Source organism: Pituophis catenifer, unplaced genomic scaffold (genome assembly GCF_029215685.1).
Source record: "Pituophis catenifer annectens isolate HBS135680 unplaced genomic scaffold, rPitCat1.0.hap2 SCAF_2, whole genome shotgun sequence".
NCBI classification, from domain to species: Eukaryota; Metazoa; Chordata; class Lepidosauria; order Squamata; family Colubridae; genus Pituophis; species Pituophis catenifer.
The window spans coordinates 258272072-258293332 of NW_027256882.1; the positions used below are offsets into that span (position 1 = coordinate 258272072).

Below are 21261 nucleotides of genomic sequence, written 5' to 3' on the forward strand. Positions count from 1 at the left end.
AGCTGGTGTTACTTAACAGTGCTTTAGTTTGCTGCGCCACCAAGGCTCTATATAATTAGCAATAATCGCGCCTCGGATAAACCTCATTGGTTACGATACAGCCACTGCGCAAAGCCAACTGCAACAACATGTAAACAATATATTTTAAGCTCAGGAAACAAACAAAAATATTCTGCTCCTAGGATATTAAAGAGAGGAAAAGAAAATATAGTCAAGCTTCCAAAATCCTGTTATTATAACTTATATCAATAAGCTATAGTTCTGGTTAAACTCGGGGAGTCAATTTCTTAGTCTGGCCTACCTGAAAGGGCTGAAAAAATACTGACGTTCTATATTGTAGACTACTGTACTTTTCTTGTGGCAAAGAAACAATGCACAATTTTGATTGAAAGTCAAGTTTGCTGATAATTCAAGTGCAGATTGCAATTATGAATACATCCATTATTAAAAGATAACTTGAATGTACACATTTCTGTGAAATTGAGGGGCAAAGTTCTGGATTCAAAGTGCTAAATGTCTTAGGTATAAAATATGGAGCCATGCTTATTTATTTAATTATTATTTGTGGAAGTTGCCTGATATAATTATCCTATGCAACTTACAACAATAAATAAAAACAGATATTAAAACAAAATCACCTTTGTCACTAGCACCAGACCAAACAGCTTCCCAGGTCAATCCTTTTGTTATTGTAACTTGTGGTTCTGGTTCCATGCAATGCCCTGAATTGTTGTGGTGGAGAATAAACAAACTGGGACATTCAAGACAGAGGTAAATATCTTGGGAAATATTTATAAACTACATTTTAAAAAGAAGGAAGATTTCCCTGCATATTTAAATTCGGCCTCCAAAGTAACAAGTATAATAGCTCTAATATACTACTAATATTTTCATCTCTTGCCTGCACATCATAGTAGAACCAAGGAACCATACAAATAAGTAGATTAAAGATTGCTACTGGCATGTTACATTTGGCAAGTGGATATACAGAGATAATTGAAGAAATGAGTTGATAAATAGTTTATCATTTTCTATATTAGATTTTGTGCACGCCTATAACCTCAGGAATTAAGATTCTTCTTCTGTGAAATGACTACCAAGCCTTGCAGAACTTATTTTCTGCTAGTAACATTCTCTGACCAGTCACCTTGAACTTTTTTTCTTCAAAAAGTTCTGTAATGGAACTGCAAGACTGAATGCTACACAACTCTTTTCTTCCAGTGTTATGAACAGTTGTGCTGAACACAGGGTTCAATGCATTCTCTGTAATCACAGCTATTATGGTGAAGAAAAAAGGCTGGGAGTACAACGGGGTAGAGGCAATCATAGCTTGTTATTTCAATTGCCATTAATATCACTCCTGACAACTTTAGGCTATAGCTCTAAAGAGGAGCTGGCTGTCTTGCTGACTTGTAAGAATCTGTGTCTTGGAGGCCAAGTTGGTATATGTACCCCATGAAAATACCCCTCCCCCTTGAACCTACTACTGATGGCATAGCAAAATGTGCCTTGGTTCACCAGCTCGTGTGACCTATGTTACCCGCTTTTTATATTGCACTCACCTTCTGGACTCACCTTCATCAGCAGAACACCACTATCAGGAAAACTATAAGCTATTTCAGTTAAGGGATAACTAGCAATAACAGATTGTTGGTTGACCGTCAGGGACTTAAACACAGAAAGGGCTTAGCAGTGTTGCCTGGGAGGAAAGCAGTAGGCAGAATTTGTCTGGATATGAGAGGTTCTTGTTGAAAATTGTGGTTTACATTGGAGACTGCTACAATGTGAAAGAGCCACATTCCATTTTCCAGACACAGATATTAATATCAACCTTGCATGTTGCCCATTGTGAAAAGATTGCTACCTCAGTCAGTCACATGCATGCCTGTGAGTTCATATTGGTAATCAAATTGGCTTTGAGCATTTTGATATGTCTAGCCTGTAATACATATTTTGCTTATAACAGTGGCCAGCATGGGGAATTACATCCATTACAGGGCTCTGGCTCACAAGTAATCCTTTGCAGCAGTGGGTGGGTGTGCATGCCTTATTATTCTCAAAATCATTGATCCATGGAATATGCTGCATTTGTTGGCAAACCAATGCAGGAATCCAAAATACAGAAATGTTTTACTTATCTAAAGTTTTGTGCAAATTATATTATACCCAAGATATATTTGGTAATTGAGAATGTGTCCATGATTTCAGTCAGTTGCTTGAGTAAATAATACCATTACTGTACTAGGACTATTAATGCATTGTCACTTACTTTCATCCCATCTTACGAATCAATGTTGAGTCATACATATGCCCATTTGACAACTGCCACATTTTGATCAAAGTGTCTTTCCCAATCTAACTGGAACACTGTTTAAGAGGACCAGAACATCCCTTATCTGGTGACAATTTATAATTATAGATATTTCATTATTTTGACAATAGCTAATTCTTGTTTGGCAAAAGATGTGTTGTGAGCATGTCCCAAGGTCCATATGGAGTGCTAGCATAAAGATTAAAAATGCTGTACAAGCTTTAACCACAACTTTATAAAATAATGTTTTATGATAGATCTCATCCTGTGATGCATGACATTCATAAGAGACATAATTTATAGGCTTTCCTCACTTTCACAACTCCCTCGCCTGTATATTGTGTTGCTCTATCATGCAGTTAAGAAAAGGAAAAGAAAAATCATGTGTCTAGATGTAAATCACTCATGTGCATTTTAATTGATGGTTCCAATTTTAATGTGTAAATCAGAGTTAAGCACCCTGTTCTGTTTCATGGAGATAGTTGAGAAGTTTATGCAGTATCAGAGTATGGAGAAGAAGTTTTGCTGTTAAAAAATGTCTACTATAATAAGTGTGAAAAGTCAGAAAATATGATTTGCTAAGAGTGATGTTGCTTCCCAATCACCATTCCTAGTTTCCTGAATCCCATTAGTTACTCAGGGTGTATGAGTGTGTATGTCTAGGTGTGTAGAGAAGCAGTTTGCAGTAACTCACTTTTTAAAAGAAGTCTATGGGACAGATGTATGTAGTTCAGAAATGGTAAAGATGGTCATCTGATGCAATGGTCATGTGATTTACTTTAAAGCATTTTCTTATGATATGAAAAAGCAAATAAGTAGCCTGGCAGACATGAAGGCAAATATCTACAATTAATATTGTAGATATCAGCATGCATTGCTTAGTTGATTTTTATTTTATTTTATTTGTACCTTTGAGTCAATTTTTCATTCTTCGCCACTGATGGGTCCCTGCTGCATGGTTTAATAGGATAATCTAAATAACACGTTGAGTCTCGTTAGATAATTCTGAGTAACCATTTCTGTTAGACTAGTATCTAAGCTACCTTTGCTACCACTTGGAATACAGAATATAAGTTTGGTTGTCACGATGTCAAAAAGATGTCAAGTCTTTCTAGAGTGCAGAGAATAGCAACAAAGATGATTAGGGGACTGGAAGCTAAAACTAAAGAACGGTTGCTGGAATTGGGTATGTCTAGTTTAATGAAAAGAAGGACTGGGTGACATGAGAGCAGTATTCCAATATCACAGCGGTTGCCATAAAGAAGAGGGAGTCAAGCTATTCTCCAAAGCATTTGAAGGCTAGACAAGAAGCAATGGATGGAAAATAATCAAGGAGAGAACCAACCTAGAACTAAGGAGAAATTTCCTGAAAGTTAGAACAATTAATTAGTAGAACAATTTGCCTCCAGAAGTTGTGGTTGCTCCAACACCATAAATTTTTAAGAAGAGATTGGACAACCATTTGTCTGAAATAGGGTTTCTTGTCTGAGAAGGGGTGGACTAGATAGAAGATCTCCAAGGTCCCTTCCAGCTCTATTATTCTGTTCTGTACTGTTCTGCCTAACCTGATTCCCTACAGATGTATAGTTGTAGGTCTAGATTATATGCTTAACATGGCATGACCCTTAAAAGTATTACCCATAATGAGACATGTTCTGGGCTCAGACAACTACAAGGTGAAAATTAGATTGTTCAAAGTCAAAGATTTTTTTGAAATTAGAGCAACTATCCAGGCAGAGTGACTCCTAAAGCATGCAAAAGAGCACTGCATGTTGTGATATCATCTAGAAAGAAATAGTCCACTGTATTGGAAATAGTTTGGAATTCTTCAGAGGGACATCTGCACATATGGATGATACCTGTCAGTAATGAACAGTCAATATTACCAAGTGGTGACTGAGCTTGGGCTTGTAACAGTTTAGAAGTCAGTGGCAAAGACTGGCCCACCTATGCTGTGTGACACAATTGGAAAGGGGAAAGTGGTTAAAAGTGCTTGGCATACCTTGTGATGGGAGGGAAGGCAGCAGCCAAGGTTGTCCCCTAGCATGGATTATATTAGCTTTTTTGGCTACTGCCACACACATGTGACTCATTATTTAAGTGATCATCCATTCGGACACCCAAGGTCCCCCTCACAATTACTGTTTTTGAGCCAGGTTTCAAGTAATCTGATTTGCCTGCAAACGTGTAAAATCTTATTTTTCTCCACATTAAGTTTCATTTTGTTGGATTTTGTCTCATTTGGATCAGAAAGACACAATATGCATACACATAAAAATCTATAGAGACATGTCGGATCAGTGGTTAAAATGCAGTACTACAGGCTAATTGTCCACAGCCAGGAGTTCGATCCTGACCGGCTTACGGTTGATTCAGTCTTTCATCTTTCTGAGGTCCCTAAAATGAGGACCCAGATTGTTTGGGACAATATGCCGAACTTGTAACCTGCTCAGAGAGTGTGGTAAAGTATTGTGGACTGGTTTATAAGTCCAATTGGAATTGCTATTGCTATATATTTTCTCCAGAGTGTGGATCCTTTTATCAGGAGGATAAGATGACCATATGAGGTATGGAAGTCCAGAGAGCACCCAGGGATGCAGATGAACCTGAAGTGCCCAAATGGTAGTCAAAATCAGGCACTTTCTGTTCCATCGGAGGCTAATTCCATTGGGATGCCAGTTGGGATGCAAGATTGTGTGGGTTTGGCTACCAGCACACACCAAGGGGTCTTAGACAACTTCAAGACCTCCAATTCCTTCCCTCTGCCCTCCCCGCAGAGAAAAAGATGAGCCAATCAGAAGGCGGGGTGTGTCCAGAGTCCTTTTCCGCTTTTCTCCATCAGAAGCAGCTGTCTGACTGAAAGGAGAAGAGGAGAGGAGGAAGAAATCAGAACGGAGGAGAGAAGGGCTCTCATCTCCGACCAAGGCACGCCGCCTCTGTTTGTATACAGTACGCTTCCCAGCCAGCGCAGCTTTTTCTTCCAGCCCTCCCTTGTTCTCTCTTCATTGTTCTCTTCCCGGCGGTGGCGGTGGCGGCGGCAGCGGGAGCAGCCAGTCAAGAGGCTGTCACGACAGACGGAAAGGAAAAGAGCGAGCCTCTCCTCCTTTCTCCCTCTCCCACCCGCACACACCTACCAGGACTTGACTCTGCGAGCGGCGAGTAGGCTCGTGGCACTTCCGAATTGCGCTCCCAGATCTCCTCTTTAATGTTAGGCGAGACGCAGAACCTGTCAGGAAAGGAGAAAAAAGAGTGATAGAAAGAGGGAAGGAGGAAAAGGAGAGTTTTCCCTTTCTTGAGCCACAAGGCAGAAAGGTTTTCATTCGACTAAAAATAATTTTAAGAAATAGGTTTTAATCGCCAAGCGGCTAGATAGAAGGACTCTTCCATCCTTCCGCCCTGCTCTGCCTGCGCTAAACTCACGCCTCTTTTTTTTTCCCATCTACTTGGGATCGTCCCTTGGGGGATCCAAGGATCATGAGCCGCTGGGTAGCCGCCTGGTTCCTGTTGTGCTTGAGTCTCGAACCCTCTTCGTTCGCCAAAGGTGAGGAGGTGGGGGACACTGGTGACTGTGATGGTGCGGATCATAGGGACTAGCGTGCTAGATGGTGGGAGAGGGAAGGCGGAGACCAGGGTCAGGGGAAAAGCAGCAGCCAAGTGGATTTTTCCCCCCCCAAAAAAAGTAATCACAAAGTCGACAGGAAAGTAAATTAATGCGGGGAATCTTGTGGGGAAGCGAAAGGAGGGTGGAGGGACGTGCTTTGCTACTGAACCCTGAATAATTCAGAGCTGCCTGAACGTGGGTGTTTTCTTGTATGTATTTATTTGCCTTAATCAGATTATGTGTCATCCATCTGCAGACACGTTCCATTTAGCAATGGGAGCTTCAGGAATGCAGGGAAGGGTTCTGTATAATCCAGATAAGCAGACTGACAATATTGATAATAAAGCAGAAATTGTGTGTGTGAGAGACAGAGAGGGAGGGAGAGGAAAGGGAGACCAATCAGCCTTTTCTTCTAGTAACCCTCTTTAAAAAATAAATCAGATGGACAGTAACTGGGTGTGAAAGATCTGGCGATATACAAATCAGCTAGAGGTACAGTTGTAAGCTTCAGTAATTAACACTTTTGCTAATCCACCTCCTGTCTTAAATAGGGCATCCTTAGGTTGTAAGGTGCAGAGAAGGAGGAGGGAAAAAACTTCGTAGCCCTCTGAATTTTCAGTTGCACTCAGGAAGATTAAGACAGATTCGAGTATTAATTTTCTGTCTCCAACGGATCAGCAGATGGATGGATGGATGGATGGGTGGAGAATCAGATGAATACAGCAGACCCGCACAGATTAAATATATTTGAATATATATGTATATAAGTATATATCTATATCGATTTTTAGCTCCGATGCGGAAGGAGGATAGACATCTTTTACACGCCTATATTCTGTGCCTTACACGGATGCCCCCTTCCCCAAAGCGCTTTAAAAAGTTGGGAGCCGCGGCTTCCCGAGGTCGGGGAAACGCTAAAGCAAAAAAGGGCTTTTGTCTGCCTGGGTGCGCGCGCGCGGAAGGATGACTAGCAAGGGGACAAGCAATCGCTGGAGGGAAAAAATAAAGAAAAGGGGGGGGGGGGAAAGCGAAGTACAGATTGCCATAAGTTTGGTCAGCTTTGAAACAACTGCGTGTAACTAGAAAGGTAGGGGAGTGAAGGGAAAGGCGCTATTCCACCATCCACCCCCACCCCCACCTCCGCTCGAAAGACTGAAGAGGTGGTAAATGCCGTCTCATTGCTCGGCTTCTTCGAAAAGCTCTCTTGGCTGAGGCAATTTTTTTTCCCTCCCTCCCTTTCTTTTCCCAAAGGAGACTCTCGTTTTCATAACATCAATTTATTTGGTCCTGCGAGTTTTCTTGGAAAATAGCCAGCATGGAGAAACGACTTTGTTCTGACGCGGACTCTTAAATAGAGAAATCTCAAGTTCCGTTTCATGGGGCGGAGGACGAAATCAGTAACCTCGCTTAATCAAATTTCCTAGTCTTTCTTCTCTCTCCCACCCTCAATTCTTAACATCGTCCTGCCAAAATGAGGAACACTCTGGAAACGAAGGGTGGGGGGGGGAGAAGAGATATAAGGAACGAACTTCAGAGCGAGCCCGCGAGGAAAGGCAACCTTGCGGCTAAATTATCAGAAGCCTCCTTGCGCGGCCTTTTCACCTCTTGGGAGAAGGGAAAGAGTTGCCCTTCGCTCACGTGCTCCGCTCCCTTATGGAGCCTTGCTTGCCTTCACTTTGATCCTCCCCGCGCGCCAAGGCGCTAGGCGGGAGAGGGACGGGAGAGGACACCTGAGCCCCTGAGATGGCGGAAAAGAAGCGTGCGCACCGCTCCAACTAAGCCGAGCAAAGGCGCTCGGAATAGCCTTGTCCCGACGTCGTGAAGCACAGCCGCAGCAAGCCACCGCCCGCCGGCGTTACGCTATTGTAAAGAGCTCCGTGCTGCGGCCGCTCGCAAACATTCCCCGCCTTCGGCTGCTGTAGCGAGTGAAGGCGGCGGCTTTCCCTGAAGGCGGAATCTCGCGGGCATAGCCTGCCGCACGCGCGTTTGGGGGAGCTTGTTGGAAGTCCGGCTGAGGAGAACGTCTCCCCTGTGGTTTCTCGGGAGAAAAATGCTTATTGAAGGAGCAAAGTCGTTATGACTGAGAGAACTGGTTTGAAACTGACACTGAATTAGGGAGGTGAACTTCCGTTACTGTGTATTTTCAAAAGGAGAAGTTTGGGGGCAGAGAGACTTCACTTTGGATGCTCTATAAATCAGGGGTCTCCAACCTTGGCAACTTTAAGCCTGGCGGACTTCAACTCCCAGAATTCCCAGAATTTGCTGGCTGGGGAATTCTGGGAGTTGAAGTCCGCCAGGCTTAAAGTTGCCAAGGTTGGAGATCCCTGCTGTAAATGGTTTGCCTTTCCCGAGGGAGGTTGACGGGCGCAATTTGCCTTTTCCCGCTAGAGAGTCAGCGCGTTTTCGAAAATTGGTTTGCTATTTGCATATATTCACAATGGAGGAGGGATAACCTTGATTGCAAGGCTAAGTGTCTGTGAGGAAGCTAAATCATTTCAGCATCGTAGTGGGAACTGTGAAAAGGCTTGCCTCAAGACTTCCTCTGTTTTATCTTTTCATCAATCTATCACCTGTCCATCCAATATAACTCATGAGTAGGTTGCAAAATACAACATATAATAAGGAAGTTTCTTTAACCACTATGCCAGGATTCCTTTAAAAAAAAACTACTGATAAATAAATCAAGCACATGAAGGTTTGAATTATAATAAATGTGTCTTTGTGTGCCACAAAACTTGTTTTCCTTTGTTTGGTAAGAGATTACCAGGATGTTTGGTTTCTTTGTTTGGTAAGAGATTACCAGGATTCTGGAAAACATTCAAAAATAGCTGCAAGTAAAATCCTTCAAAGTTGAGGAAACACCTGGGTATTGCCAACTTTGTATCTTTAAAGACCATCTTATTCTATCTACTGCTAGAAATGATGCTAGTCTGGTCCAAATGTATGTTAGAAGTAATGGTTTAATTAATGTCCTTAATTATACAATCCCTATTCCCCTCTTGAATATTTTGAAGAAAACTACCTTTCTTTTAAAATGTTAATCTTCGTAGTGAAATTATATAAACAAGGTGTGGATGTAGCTAACTCTGAATTTAGGAACTTTTAAGTACTATACTTAACAACGCTAGGCCATTTCAGCATTAATCATTTTACTACAAAATATCTATATATTTTTTCTGTTTAGTTTCTAAGTCCACATCTGCTTATCTAAAATTTGGATCTACAGTTTTAATAATTTACCTTTAATTTCTTTGAAAATTGAATTAATATATAAATCCAACTTAATAAGTTACTACTTCCTTATTTAAGGTTTTTGTTTTATTAAACCTAGCTATTACTACACTTAAATGTAGCAAGCATCTGTTTTTGTGCCTGGACTCTGAACTCCGAAACAAAATGACCTATGGTGTGAAAAGCAAAATCTGTAACCATATAAAAGGAATAGATGCTTTCTACAGCACCTGGTTATATGAGACTAGATATAGGCAGAAACTCAGATTTAGCTTTCAATGTTTACTTTGAGAAGAGTTTTCATAAACATTGAAGAAAAATCCAAATAATAGAGTTTTTTTGTGTGAGTGCTTGTGTATTTATCCTTGTAAAAAAAAACAACAACAATGGGGGTTGTTGGCCAATACACTGTAAGACCTATTGTCAGCAATGTTTTAGTATTCATAATAATGTCATCTAATATATAGATACTCAAAAATTGGTATTTTGATAATTTAAATAATTTAATATTGAAATGAAAATAGTAATGTTGGACATTTGTGTTATTAGTATACAAGGTAAAAGTCAAAAGGTGTATATAATACGTACTGTAGAACATTAAAGAACCTATTATTTCTATGCAAAAGGGTAGTAATGCAAAACAAAAAAAATCAATTATTTATAAAATTATAAAATCCTAGTAATGTAGTTACACCAAGTACCCAACAACAGAAAAAAAAATATAAGGTGTAAGTTATTGTTTTGGTTTATACTGTAACATGTCAGTACAGTACAATAGTAGTATTAAAAAAAAGATAAATCAATTTTTAGTAGCAATATACTCATTGATACTATATCAATTACTATATCAGTAGTATCTCCTGGCTAATCCATAGTACAACTGTGCCCTCCCTTTCAGTGTCCACAAAATTGATTGATTGATTGATTGATTGATTCGATTTATATGCCGCCCTTCTCCGGAGACTCAGGGCGGCTTACAATGCATTAAGCAATAGCCTTTATACTTTTGTATATACCTGCTTAGTAGGGCTTTCGGCCCACCCTAAGCGGTGTTCTTTTTTTATACAAAGTCAGCTTATTGCCCCCACAATCCGGGTCCTCATTTTACCTACCTCGGAAGGATGGAAGGCTGAGTCAATCTTGAGCCTGGTGAGATAAACTTTTTTTAAAAAATATCATGATAACATATTTCTATAACTCCTGCTATAATCAAAGAAATACAATGGTATTATATGACACAATTATTCATTAATAAAAATTGCTAAATGAAATCTGTTTTAAAAATTCATTTGCTGGCTGGTTAATGTATGTTTGCATAATTAACTGATAGTTTGTCTACAATAACTTTTTTTCTTCAAAATATCACTTTGTTTTGGATTTAATTTGTAGTTTTTTCTAGTAAAAATCACATATCACACAAATAGGTTCAGTATGCATCTTGGTTGATTTTTCTGACCCTTCGGTTGGTCTTGACTGCTGATGACAACCTGGACAAATTCATGCAATTTTCCTGACAAATTTTTTTGGGAAATGGTTTGATATTGTCTTTTTCTAGGTTAAAAGAAAGTGACTGACTCCAAGTTACCCAAGTGGCTTCATGTCTGCTAAGACTAGAACTCACAGTCTCCCAGTTTCTAGCCCAGTGCCTTTAACCACTATGCCCAACTGACCTTCCTGCTTCCTGCTAATACCCTGTTTCCCTCAAAATAAGACACCCCCTGATAATAAGCCCAATCGGGCTTTTGAGTGCATGGCAATAAGGCCAAGAGCTTATTTCAGGGTTCAAAAAAATATAAGACAGGCTCTTATTTTTGGGAAAACACGGTTGTAGATAATTCCAAGTATCTTCTATAAATAAAGTGCCAAGCAATGAAAGTGATAGTTATTTTATCAGATAACATACGTATGTAGCATCTTGTAGAGTAGACCATATATTTTTTTTTTACTTTTTCTCAGGCAGATCAGAGACAAGGTTCCAATCAAGAAGAAGGGCACAGAATTAGATTACCTTCTACATCTGGTGATGTCCTTTTTCAATGTCTGAAAATCTCAACCTAAGAAATGCCAGAAGGGTATCTTCCAAATCTATCTTAGCTCTCCATCAGCTTACAAAATGCAGTAGATGAGTAAGAAAATATAAATTCTTCCAGTTTACGTGATACAGAAATATTAATAATTTGAAGAAAAAGAGTAAGCAAATCTAGATGGATGGTGATGCCAACATTTATTTTCATCTTAATCTCTGTTCTATAGTATAACTAGCAGGACACTAATTATGTCAGAGTATTTTATACTGAGAATGCTGAGACCTTAGTGCAGGATTTCTTTAGCATTATAGAATCACAAGATATTGTACATACATTTGATCTCATTAGGCTATATAATATACAAGGAAATAAAAAAAACCCTGTGATGTTAGCAGATTAACCAATGTTTAAACTATAAGACTGTATTTAACTGCAATCTCTATGGAAGGCGCTGAGATTGTTTCTGGTACAACTAAAACTTAAGAATTGTTAGAATGAACAAACAAATAGTATTTGATCTCTTATTTATGAAAATATAGAAATCATTTTTGAACCAGAATTATCCAGTTGTATAGGCAAAAGATGCTGAGTCAGTGGAAAATTGGTACATGGAAATCAGTTCACTTTTAATCTGGAGATAATTTAATAATGGTATATGTTGTATAATGTATAGTTTAGTTTAATATATATATACTGTATATTATATACAGTAACCAGAATTACTATATGTATCATACAACACAGTATATGGAAAAGGAGGAAAAATAACATTAAAAAAAAAACATTCTTTCAATCTATTGATATTATCTTTTTATCCTAAACCCAATTAGAAGTTAGGATCCAAGGAAACTTTCTGTATTTTGTCATAAATATTCATGTAAAATAAAAATATTAAAGTAAGAGTAGGATCAGACTAATCATTTCGTTAGTTTTGGTGGTTATATATTTCTAAAATTATCTGGAGCCTTTTCAGTCAGGATGCAGTCCAGCCTATAGCACTGAGCCAGTGTTGGTTGTGCTTGTGGATAACCTGTTGAAAGCTTGGGATGGGTTGTGTGTGCATCCACTCTGATCCTCCTTGATCTCTTAGCAGTGTTTGATACCATAGACTCCATAGTTAGTTTACCACAATATGCCCTACATGGGCTTGCTTTTGAAGACCATCAAATATTAGTACTGGTCCAGAATACAGTGGCATGCACAATTTTAGGAAACCTATGATTTGTCCATGTTACTCCACTGCTGTGGGAGATGCACTGGGTTCTAGTTTTTTCCCAGGTACAATTCAAGATGTTGATTATCACCTTTAAAGTCTTAAATGGCATAGGACCACGTTATTTGTGGCATTGCCTCTCCTTCAGAGTATCTGCCTGTTTTACCAGTAGGATTGACACACTCCAGAACCCTTCTCTCAGATGTTGCCATCTCACAAGACCTAGAAAATGCTTCTTAGTAGCTGTCCCTGATCTTTGGAACAACATTCCACCCCCCACCCCCCCACCCCACCCCCCACAATCTTCCTGGTCTACTAAAAGGTAAAAACCTGGTATTCCCCAAAAGCTTTGGGGTAGTATGCGGTTGGAGCTCAGGAAGGTTTACAGTTTGTTTGGCCATGTGGGAATGTGTTGTACTTGGTGTACTAAGATGTTTTTTACTGGTTTTATGCTTTTTACTGATTTTATTGTATTACTATTGTTTGTGAGCCACCCAGGGTTATGGTACATAACACGGGCAGCTAAATAAATAAATGGTTAATTTGAAAGTATTTAAGGGCATTTAAAAGAAGATGTTCATTTTAATTCAAGGGAAGCTACTCATTGTACATGCACTCAGAAGTGAAATCTTCAAATTTTTCAAAAGCATTTAATTATAAACCATACGAAGGAAAAATAAGTCCATGTCTTGTGAGAACATAAAATACATTTTAAAAATTGTGTTCCTTTCCCACCCTAGTATAAAGAAGTTGTATAAGGATAACATAAATTCATTCAAAATTAAAATATGTATTTTGAAATAAAAAGAATATAGAATATTGCTGTTACAAGGCATGATAAATAATACATGTATCTGTTAAAACATATTGCAGACTGCTTTTCAAAAATGTAGTAAATCCAGTTCTTGCAGACATTAGTGAGCTTTGTATAATATGGAATGGAATGGAAAACAGCATTGACAAATATAAAATCCATTCCAAATTATTTTCATCCCAAAAAAGAACACATTCTCTCTCTCTCTCCCCCTCCCCCCTTTTTCTTCTAAATATGCTATCTAAAGCAATAGCTGTCTTTGGCTGAAACAATGCATTCAAATTCTTTGTTAATAGTAAAAGAATTATACTATTATATATTATTATTTTGTTCAGTAGAATTGCACTATGGACTACATAGGGTTATACTTTTTAATTATTTGTTTAATCCTATACGTCAATGTATGATACATTAAAAGATGGTACTGAATATTATATGGAGCACAATCTTTGGCTTGTTCAAAACAAATTTGATACTTGGCTGTATTAGTAATTATAATGGTTCCACAAAATCCTATGAAGTCATCTATTGGTTCAGAAATATCAGAAATATTTGGTTCAGAAGGAACCAAATATTAAAGAATCAAAATGTTTACATTAATTAAATATAGTAGTTTCTTTCTAGCATAATTCAAATGGCATATGATCTGTCTGAATTATAAGAACCACATAGGAAAACATTATAAATACTCTACAATTATTATAAAACATTTTGTTTTATAATAATGGAGGGAAATACCAATATTTTGCAGGAACAGTTATTCTGAAAATAAAGATGATACAAGGACTAAAAATATACTGAAAGTTCAGGAAAGAATTTCATTATAGCTGTTTATATTAAATATAATCACCTAGTATGTCAAAACAACAACTAATATTTGCAAAACAACAACTAATCTATTACAAAACAATCAACACTGACAAATACTGTCAGCTATCTTTCTTAATATCACCACAGACTGGATTGCTTAGAATGGCAATTATGACAAGAAAGACTCTACGTGTGTCATGATACAAAACCAAGGAATGGGTACATCTCATTAATAGAACATAAAATTTATACCATATACATAAAAGAATCTCAAACTGATGTCAGATCTTAAAATGATAGACTTCAGATTTATGGAGAGTCTGTATATTATTAGAACTTTGAGATCCATCAATGACAATCTGATACAAAATATTATCTAAATCAATTATCAGTTTTATTGAGATAATTTTTATATCAGTAAAAACAAGTATGTTTGACATCCTCTTACAACTTTTCTTTGACATCAATTCAGTGGAAAAAAGGGTGCATTGTAACAAAAATAAGATTGATAAAATCATAGTTATCAGATAAAATCTGGGTGAATAATCATATAAATCATATACAATCATAAAATATTTCAGTGATTATTTTTGTATTCATAACAGGTTGCATATATGTTTCTTATGTAGACTTCATGATATGTACAGGGAAATATGGCTTTCCATATTCACCATTAGATATAAGAAATCACGAAAAGGAAAAATAAGTTATTGTACAACTGTGGAATAGGCTTGAAATTAAATTGAGTCAAGTAAAATTATTTAAAGTTCAGAAAATTATATAAAAGAACATTTCAACAATTAATTTTTTGTGAAAATGTAAATCATATGAGTGTAATACACACTAATCATTTGCACTTCTTCCATTTCAATTCGTACTGCTTACATGGTATTGCTTGTTCTATAGGTCAATCATAGTGTAAATGTTTTGGATGTAATTATTTAGTAAGGAGAATGTCCTTTAGCAAATCAAGAAAATAGCTAGGACCTTGCAGTATAGTTATCAATTCAAATATTATATTAGGCTGTTGTATATAGTGAAATGGGCATTATGTGGTAGCTTTCTCTATATAATACCCAAGACTTAAATACTGTATAATTCATTATGAATAATGTAACAGATGCATGTTCACTTACATAGAGATTTAATGGTGTCTAATTTCCATAATCATAACTAGAGGTATACCCTACGTGGAGTAATATATCCATATAATAATAAGAATTTAATAATAAGTACTTTTACTCTTCCATGTTGCCACCCTATGTATTTTGATAGTTCCTGCTGCTTCTCAGTCTGATTCAGCAACTATTCTCATTATTATTGCATTATGAAATGTCTCTTATTATATATATAGTTATATTTTTAAGTATTTGATTAAAGATTTAATATATTCTTTATTATTTCTCTTCATATTTATGGAATGAATTCTATATCTCTTTTTTCTTTAATAAACTTTTAAAAGACCATAATTTAATAATTAGCATTTAAGTTTTGGAAAATCATTTTTATGTAAAGCTGTCCTCTATTGATGACCAAAAATGGGAAATAATCTACCACTTCTTTTCTCACTTAGGTTTGTGTAATTCTTTGTAGATGACAGGTTTTAGCTGTTATTTTTAGCTGTTACTTTTGTGACTCATGTTTCAACCCAAATATTATTATATAGCATGATGTCCTGGTTATACAGTATGTGTTCCTTCAGGCTAAATTAATTATTGCTTTTCATAAAGCTTTGTGTTTCTTAGGTACATTCTCATCTAGCTGTTTGAAAGAATCAAGTATATGTTTCATTACTTAAAAAAACTCTTTTCAGTTTTACCTACTTACTGGATTGCTATCTTAGCAAAATGTACATAATCAATAGTAAATCTGACCTTCTGAACTAGTAGATCACTCTATTTTAAAAGTACATTCAAAATGCTTTAGCTTATTGTAAATGGTGAATAAAGGAATACAAGGGGAAAAATAAAGATTAATCTACAGTGATAGAATATTGTTTTACAGGAATGTACAAAGACAAGACCCCAACATTTTGCAATCCATTGAATGCAAGGTCAGGAATTTATTTCTCAGTTAAGCATTAATAAACCCTCACTCTTACTATCTGCTCTTCCTTGACTAGATCATTCCCAGACATATGAAGTTTTAGGCAGTGGTGAAATCCAATTTTTTTTACTACCGGTTCTGTGGGCGTGGCTTGGTGGGCGTGGCAGGGGAAGGATACTGCAAAATCTCCATTCCCACCCCACTCCAGGGGAAGGATATTGCAAAATCCCCATTCCCTCCCCACTCCTAGGGGAAAGATATTTCAAAATCTCAATCCCCACCCCACTCTGGGGCCAGCCAGAGGTGGTATTTGCCGGTTCTCCGAACTACTCAAAATTTCCGCTACCAGTTCTCCAAACTGCTCAAAATTTCCATTACCTGTTCTTCAGAACCTGTTGGATTTCACCCCTGGGTTTAGGTCAGGACACATCCTAGCTTAGAACTTCAAGAGTCTTCTAAGGGTTCCAGACATTAAAACTAGACATGCTTCAGATTCCATCAGCTGAAAGATATTGGCTGTCAGAGACTAGAAGACAGGCGTTTTCTGCAATAGACCTTGCTCTGTGAAATGCGCTCTTCCTGGAGAGCCTTTCATAAGGCTTTAAAAACTTAAATGTGTTCCTGAGCCTGGACACTGAATGTGTTAAGGACCCCATTTCTTGGCTTTGCTGTTAACTGGCTAACTATCTTGGCTGCTGTGTATATTTATATTGGATGTTTTTATTCTTTTAAATGTTTCTATTGTTGCAATTGATTTTAGAGTTTGGGAATTGTAAGATACCCAGACCCATTGACTGAGATTGGTAGCTTTAGAAATGGAATTAAAAAATCAATAAATTCAACATTAGATTCAGGAAGTCATAGAACTAGCTGATCTCATTGGGTTTCTGAGTGAAGATTGGAGTTCATTCTCTGATGAAGACTTTTCAGAAGAGGATAAAATAGAAACCAGACTTTGTAATAAAACATATGATGTGTGGTAGATAGGAGGTAGCAGTCAAGGCAGTCTTGCTACCAAGTGCCAAGATGAATTAGCAGTACATTGTAAACTGCCCCATCTTCTGTATTTCACTATTATAATCTTGTAGAGTGTTGACAGCTGACTCACCATGTTTAGAAAAAAAATAGGAACATGGTAAGTAATTTAAACAATTTTCTTTAAAAAAAAAAAAAGCAGGATACTAAGGTTGCCCAGATTTCTAAGGGCACATCACTTCAAGAGTGTTTTAACCAAAACATCCCTTCAAAACTTTGTAAAGCTAGAGAAAGCCCCCCCAAAGCAGGGGATAACTATCACTGGCTTGGGGTGGTCATTCTTGTGCAAAAGAATCATCAAGTCACATTTCATCACTAAACAAATGAATAGGACATCAGTAAGAGGTTCAATGTTCTTTCCCAGAAATTTAGCATAGAACATAAGATTTTTGTATGCGTTAATCATAAATGCAGAATGCTTTTGCTCCATTAAATTAAAATGAGTACTTCCCTGGAGATGAAATGAGAAGTCATTGAAATCCATTTTATTATTCTGTATTGCCAACAACTACAGAGAAACTCAGAAATACAAAATGTATTTTTGAGTCTTTATACACACCAGAACATAAATACTCAGCATGAATGTCTTGCCCATAGGCACTCACAGGAATTTTCTGGAGTTGGACCATAACTGCGGTTTGTGGTAGATATTACTCTCATTTATACACATAATATATTCTGCTACAACAGACTGACCACTTTTTGTGATATATTCTTCTCCTTTCTTTAACCATTTTAACATTTACAGGAATTGTTACCAAAGATGTCATATTTTCTACGAAAGGAGTATGGGAAGCTGCCTTATATAAATTCAGAGACTTACCTGTACTACCATATATTGATTGGTCTCCAGAATTTCAGCTGAAATCTTATTCAGCCTGACCTGGAGAAGCTAAAAGTTGTATTTGAAGCTCTATCACTGATTCTCTTTATCCTGGGAATGTTGATGATCATTACAGAATGTAGAGAATAGCCTCAGAGTCAGAAGGAGAGGTCCTATTTGATGTGGACGGGGAATAATGGATACAATTAATTAGAATGTAATGCCCACTTTAGGAGAAATCAAAGTCAAGTTAGCAATTTATAAGCTGCAAGGAAAAGCAGTCACAGCTAAATTCTTCCTTGTAGAAGGGAGACCCCACCAAACAGGTACAAGAAAAGGAACTTACAACTTTGGTTAGTAGTATGTGTGTGTGTGTTGCATACACACACATACAATAAGCCAGTCTTTAATATGCTATGTTGCTGCTACTATGATCATTTTTGCTTTCTGCACAGTTATATTTCCCTAAACCAAAATCCAGTGCACAGATATTGGATAGCTGGACCACCTTACACTAATTTCTTCAACTCTATTTGGAGTAACATTAAACAAATATGTAAAATACAATCCCATCTCATTTGCATCATTTCCCAAATGCTAAGCGCAGCACTTACAGAAGAGCAAAATGGTTTTTGATTCGCTGCAGAAATATTATAAAACATAATCTTCCAAACCTCCTCCTGATTTTTGCAGTATGCCTATAATACTGAGGTTTCTTGAGCCTACATTTGGAAGATAACATTGTTAAATTATTACTACTCAGCAAATGTTACAAACTCCATTCTTTCTACTTTTTCTTTCTGAGTATTAGCACTATTGCAAGTGAAGATCATAACAGGCAAAATGGCGGTCAAGACAACCTGAACAAATCCTGTCCCTTTGTATGTGCGTGCAATGACAACACATACATAAAAGGGTCAGAGCTTGGTTTGTACTGATAAGACCACCATTTTGCTTGTTTTGACCTCCTCGCCTTCCATCCTTTCCATTCCTAGCAACACTTAATACCCGGATTTCTCAGTGTATTTTATTCGTTTTGGATGCAGCAAGAAATCTCTTCTCTCTGAGGACTATAAAAAAGCTCAATAGCCTTCTTTAGAGAATGTGAATGTCAATTTTCATTCATTGCTTGAAATATAGGAATGGGCTTTTTATATAGAACAGACAAAGGAGTGACTTTTCTATATAACTCTACAGTAGAGTTATATATATATATATATATATTAATTTGATTTATATGCCACCCTCCTCCGGAGACTCAGGGCGGCTTACAATTGCTTAACACATTGTAAGCCGCCCAGAGTCTCTGGAGAAGGGCGGCATATAAATCAAATTAAATATATATATATATATATATATATATATATATATATATATATATATATATATATAACTCTACTGTAGAATAGCCAAATAATAGCTTCTTTTAAAAGTAAAAATTAGGAATCAGAATTTTCTTAAATGATACTGGAATGCAGGGAACAGGCTGGTGGTGACTTTTTCAGATTTTATATCCATTACACGTGTATGCTAATAGTTTCCAAAGAAATACTATCAATATATCAATCATAGAACACAACTGCTACCTCCACTCCTGCCGTTATAGAACAAATATTTATGGAGATGCAATGATGGATCCGCAGTATTCTTCCTTATTCTTTTTGCTGTAAATTAAGATTATGCCTACCAATTTATCCTGAGCTTTCTGTTTTGTTTTTCTTCATTGGTTTGGTATAGAATGTGAGGAACGGACCAAGAATTTATATTTGGTCAAGGATGCATGCATACCCTTCTTTTTCTAATTCAGAAAGTAAGATACATACAGAATATAAAACACCACTCTAGACATTGGGAGATGGTGAGTTCAAGTTCCACCTTGGTCACAAAGCTGACCTTGAGCTAGTCATACTTTAGGAAGAAATCAGTGGTAAATTGCTGCTGAAATTTTGCCAAGAAAATGGCAGGGACTTGTCCAGAAAATCACCAGAAGTTAACAGGCTAAGTTTGCAAATTCTTTGTCCTGATTATTCCTGTATAAACATGAATGGAAATAAATTATTACAATACATTTCCCATAGAATCTTTTTTCTCCCCTAATACCTTTTAAAAGTTTTCAAACATTTATAGCTGTTCTATGGAATAGCATTTTTGAGGATTTTGCAGTAATCAGAGAAAAGGCAATGGCCATGCAAAGTAGTTATATTGGAAAAGGCAATAATGCCTTCAGGAAAGGAAACAATTACATCAAATCAAAGCTAATTCAAAATTCATATGAGAAATAATATAAATCTCACCTAGAAAGCACAGTCAGTGCAAAAGGTGACGAGCAGCCTTTTTCAGAAAGGTTGTTGCCAAAATTACAGTCAAGAATAGCATTCTTCACTTTTTACTTCGACCTTCTGCCCCTATGCCATTAATGCAAATGCTTTTCTTACTTGGATTAGATTGCAGGAAAAGAAATATTATTTATGTCTTGCTTTCAAAAACCTCACATAGTTACACATGTGAAGTAAAAGCTTTCACGTTGTTTTGAAAGTAATTAGCCTTGCCTAATGGAGAAACATTAAGATCACTGCAATCCTGGAATAGGGGCTAGGCTAAAAACACCCTTTACAACAACATTTAAAAAAAAAAACTGTTCCAAGAATGACACAATTTAAAACATAAGCAATGCCACTGCTGATTTCTTCTTCATCTTTTATTATATACCTGAAAAGATTCATTGACTTTAATCTGACAAGTTGCTCTAAAGATTAGCTAAAAGATTTTCCCTAAATTTCAACTGACATCTGTTTTTCAAAAGCTGCCATTATATCTGAAGTTGCTTTATACTGAATCTGAGCATCTAATCAGTATTCTCTATGCTCACCAGCAGCAATTTTCCAACATCCTCTGTTCACGTCTTTTGCAGCCATATTATTGAGATTCTAGAAGTGCTAGTTACATAATCAGAGGTTTTCTATATGCAAGCCATATGTTCTGCCATTCAATTATAATCCTTCACCCCATATTTCTTCTGCTCCCAGTAAAATTCTGAATATTACTGTTGCACATGGGCAACTTGAAATTCAGGCTAATTACTATCTTTTAACTTAGCTATCTTGAATAGAATTCAAAAAGTAATGCTAAAACTTCATTTTATTTTCATCCATCATTCAGTTCTCTACAACTTGCCCACTTTGAACTCTTTTCTTGTGTCACTAATTTAACACTTTCTCATCTACCAAATTTTCATTCCTCAAAATTTTACAGTTACCATTTGACCATGTGATTGTTATTCTATTTTCCTTGTATATATAATGTATATAAAAATAAAAGTGTCTTCCTTCTTTCATGCCCATTTATTTGGT

General features: G+C 36.8%; 1 protein-coding gene and 1 pseudogene across 1 annotated transcript in view; one reads left to right on the forward strand and one right to left on the reverse strand.

The window, feature by feature from the left end:
* Nucleotides 1-48: 48 nt before the first annotated feature.
* LOC139313509 (U4 spliceosomal RNA) lies at nt 49-116 on the reverse strand (annotated as a pseudogene).
* A 5669-nt stretch (nt 117-5785) lies between these two features.
* The window catches only part of EDIL3 (EGF like repeats and discoidin domains 3), a 248707-nt gene continuing 233231 nt past the window's right edge, over nt 5786-21261 (forward strand). Inside the window, exon 1 of the mRNA XM_070935775.1 lies at nt 5786-5852. Within this exon, the coding sequence (XP_070791876.1) occupies nt 5786-5852 (67 nt within the window). The remainder of the gene's footprint in view (nt 5853-21261) is intronic.